Raw genomic sequence first — 7,187 nt, 5'->3', positions numbered from 1 at the left:
TAAGGAAGAAACCAATTTCTGCCTGCTGAGAAAGCTATGCGGGTGGGGTAGGTGAAGATAAAGGAGGAAGATACACGAGGTAGAACAGACATTAAACTATTTATTGCAAATAATTGTGCCAAGTGCTGAAGACAATTGGGAAGTCGCGCTGTGGGGGGGGGGGGGGCGGTGAGGGGGGGGTTGGCTGGGCTCAGCCCCCGCTCCCCAGGGGCCAGGCTTGCAGACCTAGAGGTTGGAAGGGCACGCAGCTTTGAGCTTTGAGGTGGGGAGTAGCTCCGGGGGACGCCAAAGGATCTTAGTCTGGATTTTATTCAGAGCATCCCTGGGTAAACTGAGTCCGCAAGAGGCAGGCAGCATTCGCCCCAGGTGCCGGGCCGGGAGACGCAGGGCCTCCTTGGCCCGAGCATGGCGGGCTCTTGGCGCACGTAGGACACATGTCACCCTCCGACCCGGCGGGCGGCGGGGACCCCTGGCTTCTCGGACGGCGAACCCGGGCCGGGGGCCGGCTGGTCCCGGCCCCCGCCCCCGTCCCCGGGCTTGCGGGGCCGGGGGCCGGCTGGGCCCCGGGCTCGCGCGGCGCTCACCACCCGGGGTGCCGCGGGGGGGCGGGGAGAGCGGCCGCCTAGCCCAGCCCCGCGGATGACAGGAGCCAGGGAGCCGAGGAGGGAGGAGCCGCCGCCGCCGAGCGCTGGGCTCAGGAGCAGAAAGAGCGGGGCGCGGAGTGCGGGCGGCTGGGAGCGCGCTGAGCGGGGGAGAGGCGCTGCCGCACGGCCGGCCACAGGACCACCTCCCCGGAGAATAGGGCCTCTTTATGGCATGTGGCTGGTAACTTTCCTCCTGCTCCTGGACTCTTTACACAAAGGTGAGACCCGCGCGGGCGCCGGGGCGGCGGAGGCGGCGGAGCCGGGGTGCGCGCGGGTGGCGGCGAGGCGGGGCGCCCGGCGGGCTCCAGGTGCCCGGGGGCGGGGGGCCGACCTCGGTGCCCGGCCCCGGGTGGGGCGCAGCGGGGGCGGGGCCGGCACTCGGAGAGAGGTCAGGTGAGAGGGTGCCCTCGACCGCGCCGCCGGCCGCCCGCGCCTGCCGTTTTGGGGCGCGCCCGGAGGGGTGGTGGGGGACGAGCCCCTCGTCTCCCCGCGCCCTGCCGGGCCGCGGTTTCTGCCCGGGACCCCTCCCCCAGCCCCTCGCCCGCCTCCTGCGGCTTGGTGGCGCCGGGACCCCGGGGTGCCCTCCGAGCGGAGGGGTCCTCAGGCCGTGACTGTTGGTTGGCCCGGGAGTCCTCGCTTCTTCGGGCCTCGGACTCCGCGGCTCACTCCTCCTCTGCCGCCCTGCGCCCCTCCGCCGCCCCGGACCCCCAGCGCCGCACCGCAGGGCGCTGATCCGCGCCCGGGCCCGATGCAGGGCGGGGAGAGCTGGGGGTGCCGACAGCCGGGGTCCCTCGGATGGCAAGTTTGTTCTCCAGACCCAAAGGTCGCCTTTCCCCAGCCCCGCCTCACCCCCCACCCCCTCCCTGCCCCCGGCACTAGCCGCGGCTTCGCTGCGCCGCCTGAGCCACCTCGGGCAGCGCGCCCCAAGGTGCGAGACTCTCCGCTTCCGCGCCGGGTCAGCCGGACGCGGGGACACTCTTCAGTTTGGGGGGGAGGCGTGTCGCTTTCCCCGGAGAGAAGGCGTTGCTAGGGGTGGGTCTAGGTGTCCGGCTTGTCCAGACCTGCCGCTCGGGCGCCGCGCACCTGATCCTCGAGGTAGCCGGGACTGGGGGGTGGGGAGGGGGCAGACATTCCTGACCGGAGGCACCTGGGCACTGAGTCGGGACCGGGCTGTCGCCGGCGTTAGGGCTTCCAGGCTATGGCAGAGGACGTGCCCCCGGGCGCGCAGATGGCGGGAGATGAGGCGGCCGAACTCCGCGCCCTTGCGCAGCGAAGCACACACGCTCGAACCAGCTCGGCTTTACCTGTTCAGCCCTCTAACTTTTCTCCTCCGCGCCCTGGGGGCGGCTTCTCCCCGCTTTGCCCCGCCGGGGGCCCCCGCCGAGCCGCAGCTCTTGACCCCTAGGCGATGGGGGAAGGGCAATCCAGCAGGGGGTTGGCGCTCCGGGAGGGGTCTAGTTTTTTCCCCCGTGCGGATGCCCCAGGGTCTGGAGTCTGCAACCTGCCGGAGCTGACGGCAGTATCTCGTGGCTTGGGGGTGGGGGGGCGGCGGCGCGGGGAGCAGGGTGACCCTTGTTTTATCTGTAAATACCGCCCGGTCAAGGCCAGAACGAAGGCCCAGGTACTGGTTGGGGATTGCCTAGAGATCGGGGTGCGGGCGAGAGGTGGCCTCTGAATCGTGGACAAAGTAGTTGAGTTTCTCAGACCCAGTGGGGGCCCACTGGGTGACACGCCAAGCCAAGGCTGGTCTAGGTTGGTTAACCCCTTGTCCCCCGCTCAGCACCCTCTCCTCCCACTTTTGGGGAGCAAGAAGCCAGTCTCCTGCGCCAACCCCCCCCCAACCCCCTAACCCCCTCCCCACACCCCACTCTCCCTCTCCCCAGGCTCTTCCTGCCTCCCTCCGCCCCCGCAGGCTGGCTCGGCTCGCAGCTTTAATTACATTAATATTAAAAATACATAAGGTGAAGAGCGGCAGCTTTCTCTCTCTCTCTCTCTCTCTCTCTCTCTCTCTCTCTCTCTCTCCCTCTCGCTAGTTCTCTCTCCACCCCCCACCCCCTTTCCATTTTGTCAGGCGAGAAAGCACAGGCCCAAGGTTCTGCCACACTCTTGCCCAGCTTTGTCCCCGCCGGGCCACCTCACTCCTTCCAGAGGACTCCGTTCCCCAGCAGTGGATGTCCCTCAGCAAATACCTGAAGGACCCTGTCCTCCCCCTCCCAGAAGCTGGGCATTAATAAATGAAGCCTGAGCTATTTGATAGGGAGGAAAGCAGATGGGGGCTGGGGGGAGGTGGAGAAAGGCCCAGAAGGGACAGGACAGCCTGAGGGGCAAAACCCTTTCCAACTCGAGAAGGAAGTTGCCACTGGCCTTGGGCCTAGGGGTAGGCTGGAGGTGCCAGGTGAGGCGGGACCTCGGCGGCCTTTCGGTCTGCACAGCCCTGGCGGCCCTGCCGTTCGGAGGCTCCAGCATTCTGTGTTGGGCACCAGGGCGCCTCGCCAGACAGGCCTTTCTTTCCCTTCGTGCCTTAATTGGGTCTTAGGTGCCAGGCTGGTCCCCAGGGCCTGTTGTGCTTGGGGTGGCGCGGTGGGGGGGGGGGGGCGACAGAGGCGGCTGGGGGAAGATGTGTCGCCGTGAGAGCAGGGAAGATGGGGTTGGGTGTATTTTCTCTCTCGTTGCCAGTCACCCCCACGGCACCAAGGAAATGTAAATGTGAACGTTCGAGCCTGTTACAGAAAACAATATCCTCTTGCAATAATTTGTACGTCCATCTGTGAGGAGCGGGAGGAGGCAGAGAGAGAGAGAGAGAGAGAGAGAGCGGAGAAGAAAACAAAATGGGATGGAGCGTCCTCTGGATGGAATGAAGCAGTTATTGAATGTGGTTTAAGCTTCTGTTACTCCCATTCCTCTCGAAATACCTTTTTTTTGATGCCTGAGCTCAGGCCGATTCCCCAGAACTGAACTGGGAAGGTGTTTTAATAATCGATTATCGAGTCTCCAATAACTGCCTTATTATTGCCCAAACAGATCCGGATTTGGGCAGCCAGATGAACCCCAGTGAGGCGCTCTCCGTTGTTACATCCAGCGGGCCAGCATCTGTGTTGGCTGCATTTGCATTTTTACTGTGTAGAAAAACAAGCTTCCCCGGCACTGAAATTCCTGTTTTCTAAAAGCCAAAATAATGGGTTGCATTGATTTTTTTTTTTTTTCCATTTCCCACCCCAACCTCTCGGATGGGGACTCATGGTTCTTCTCTCTTGAGAAGACTGAATTAAAAGGCTTCGTCAAGCCATTAAGAAAATCTCTAACACTCTGTTCGGTGTCTAATTAGAAGGGGGGTGGGGTGCGCTGGGGGAATGTGTTTTGAAAATCTTGAAATGGCAGACACAACTTAGGAGCAGGTGAGGGACTGGCGAACACTGGGAGGGGGTAGGTGGGCGTAGAGGCCCCCGTCGCTAGAATAACGTGTGGCGGAGAACCGAATTGCCATCACGCCCGGCGAAGCTTTCAGATGCTTCGCGTTTCTGGCCATCAAAGTCAGCTGCCTTTAATATATTTCTGCAGCAGAATGGGGAGCTCAATTAGAAACAAAAAGCAAGTAAGCAGTTGACCCAAAGGCAGTGCTTAAGTTGAGCAGGTCCCAGGAGACTGGCTGGAGAGGCTTGTTTTTCTTAGACTGAGGAACGGGGAGGAGGTGGGCAAGCCAACGGGCGTTTGGCCCAACCGTGCTTTGCTAAACAAGCAAGCCCCCAAGCAGGCAGGCTGGGAGCCCCCAGATACCGGGCGGGAGTCTGCCGAGAGCATCTCTTGGGTTGTTGGCCTTTGACGGGGGCGGTGTGGACCTCTGGCCCCATTTACCTTCTCCATGTCTTCAGGAACCCCATCCTTGTCACTTGCTTGGTCCCCTGCTCAGCCTGGTGAAGGTGGATTTTATTTGTGGTTGAATTGAAGGGAGAGTGACTATTCAGAGCGCCTTTTTTTTTTTTTTTCAGGGGTAGAGCTACCAGGCTGAGAGAGTCTTTCCTCCCGTGTGATCTTGGAAGAAGTGTTTCTTGGAGACTTTGGAAGTAGTCTAGGGGAAGAGCCCCCCAAGTTCCCAAAGTGCTTTCTCAGCCCCTACCCCAGTAGGTCTAACCAGGACCCAGGTGCCTGACCGGGGTGAGCCACAGGCAGCAGAGATGACAGGGTGCCAGGAACCCAAGGGCAGGCCCTAGATTTGCATATGATTTGCATGCAGATTTGCATGCTGACCTAGCCCGGCCTAGAGCCTCGCCCTCTCTGTGTGAGTAGCCTCTTGATCTCAGCCTCAGCAGCAGCCGGTCACTTTTTCCTTGCGTGGCATGGGTGTGGGGCAGGAGTGTGAAGAAGGACCATTGCTTCTGGCAGTGCTCCTCTCTTGCCTCTGAGTTCGAGGCCCACAGGGGCTCGAACTGCTATCGCGGTAAGATGCGTGCTGGTGGGCAGGGACGCCTAAGGCAGACCAAACTTGGGGTGTGGGTTGTCCCTCTCGGGCTGCAGGAAGGAGAGCATGAGGAGAGGGGACCACACCTGCTGTGGAAATCCAGGGTCAACACCAGACTTCTGGTGAGCGCACCCTCCGAATGCAGGAAGCCGGGTGCTGAGGGCTGTGGGCAGAAGCGAGAGAAGCGGTGTGGATGGGAAGAGGTATGATGGGAAGCAGAAGGCTCTTTCACCCTCCTGGTTTGTCCACTTCCAGCTCGGGATGGGGCCGTGGTCTCTGTGAGATTAGGGGAAGCGCCCCGGGGCTGCTTATTCTGACCCTGGGAAGGCAGGTGCGGGGTCACGGAGGGAAGGAGGTGGCCAGAGCTGGGAGGAACACTTGAGAAGCAAGCATTTAGGGCAGCCGGGAGTGTTCCTTCCCAGGGAGCCAGCTGGGATGTCTGCAGTGGGAATGTGGCTTCGGGAATGGTTTCGTCTGCATTTCCGGGGCAGGAGCAAACCCTGGCCAGGCAGGTGCAGCTCGAAGGCCTCCCAGAGTTGTTTTTTTCTGCCTCTCTAATGATCCTGGAGGGCCCTGGTTCACCTGGAGCCCACAGAGCTTTCTGAAGGAGGTGGTATGGAGCCCTAAGGCATTGGGTGGAGCCTGGGGGAGGGCTGGAGGTAGAGAGGGGGAGGGCCAGCAGGCAGAGTTTCAAGCTCCTCCCTCCCCAGTTCTTTCAATCAGAGCATTTTATGTATTGGAGTTGTAAAGAAAAATAAAAAAGATCGCAACTCACCAGTGTGGTGGAAATTTGGAGTCAAAGCAAACCCTTCATTCACATCCCGGCCCCGCACTTACTAGATAGGTGACTTGGGGTCTCCCTGAGCCTCACTTTCTATTAATTGGGATTAAAGCCGATCATACACATAAACTAGCCAGAATGCAGTTGGTACTCAATAAATACTGACCTCTCCTTTTTTTCCTGCACTGCTCCCACTTTCCTCTCTCTGCCCATACCTCCAAATAGATCATCGGATCCTGTCCTGAGTAGTTGACTCAATCAGCTGCAGTTTCGGCCAGCCACCTGGCTCAGATTTGTAGCAGTAAGAAAAACTGTGTGGTGGCCAAAGCAGGGGACATCACGGCTTCCTTCTGTCACGTAGCCCAGTAGCCTGGAGGACCCATCCTCCGCGAGATAGCGGAGGCCATGCAGGCACCTGGGTGTCCCTGGGGAGCCCGGCACACCCCTTTCCCCAGCCACAGCTAGGGCAGCAGAAAAGGGCAGAGGTCGGCTCCGGACTTGGATCTGAGGGTGAGGCAAAGGCCAGTCACACACGCCTGCTGAAGGAAGGCCACGTTGGTTATGAAATCTCTACCGTGTAGCCGAACAGAGTAAGAACTACCCTGGATTTCATGACATAAAGCCTATGTGAATGGGCTACGCAGGAGAAGCCCCCATGCCTTTTGGCTGGGTAGATTTCTGTGTTTCTCCCTGGTGGGACGAACCTCGCTGTTTTTCAGGTAGTCCCCTGACAGCCCATGACCTTGGGGGCCCCTCGGCCACTTCTCCCTTTATGACCCAGTCAGCTAGCTGCAGGGAAGCGGCATATGATCCAGAGGTCAGGTGCTGCCCGTGGCAGGCTGCGGCCTACGGGCTCCACGAGTGTGGGAGAGGCTGGGGGCACGACAGCCCGTGTGCCCTGTGTAACAGATGTTTGTCCAGTGCTGCTTTAGCGTGAACAGCATTAGCCTCGGGTACCACCCGTGCCACCCAGCTGCTACTCCCCTCGTCCGTTCAGCCCCACCTCCCCGTGTCCTCGCTCTTCGTGATGCTGGCATTGACAGTTTCCAAGGTCACCACCTTCATTAGGAACCGAGTTATTCAAATGCTAGTTGCACTTCCGTTACACTGTGTGTGTGCGTGTGTGTGTGTGCGCGTGTGTGTTGGGAAGAATGTCGTCTGCAGACCTAGATGACAAAGCCCAGCCTGATTTAGGCAAGTCACCTAAGAGGTCATGTGTCTCTGTTTCCTCATCTGTGAAATGGGGGGGAATGACCCCTGTCCTGACTGTTCCGCAGGGCACCTGTCCTTGCATGTGTGCAGGAAG

At 60.4% G+C, this 7,187-nt stretch overlaps 1 protein-coding gene across 1 annotated transcript in view; it reads left to right on the top strand.

The window, feature by feature from the left end:
- The first annotated feature begins 699 nt into the window (after positions 1–699).
- The window catches only part of DSCAML1 (DS cell adhesion molecule like 1), a 348,705-nt gene continuing 342,217 nt past the window's right edge, over positions 700–7,187 (top strand). The window contains exon 1 of the mRNA XM_043579447.1: positions 700–862. Coding sequence (XP_043435382.1) covers positions 817–862 — 46 coding nt within the window. The 5' untranslated portion in view covers positions 700–816. The remainder of the gene's footprint in view (positions 863–7,187) is intronic.

Source organism: Prionailurus bengalensis, chromosome D1 (genome assembly GCF_016509475.1).
Source record: "Prionailurus bengalensis isolate Pbe53 chromosome D1, Fcat_Pben_1.1_paternal_pri, whole genome shotgun sequence".
Classification (NCBI taxonomy): domain Eukaryota; kingdom Metazoa; phylum Chordata; class Mammalia; order Carnivora; family Felidae; genus Prionailurus; species Prionailurus bengalensis.
The sequence above is the reverse complement of the archived record's forward strand: the minus strand, read 5'-3'. Positions and strand labels throughout refer to the sequence as shown.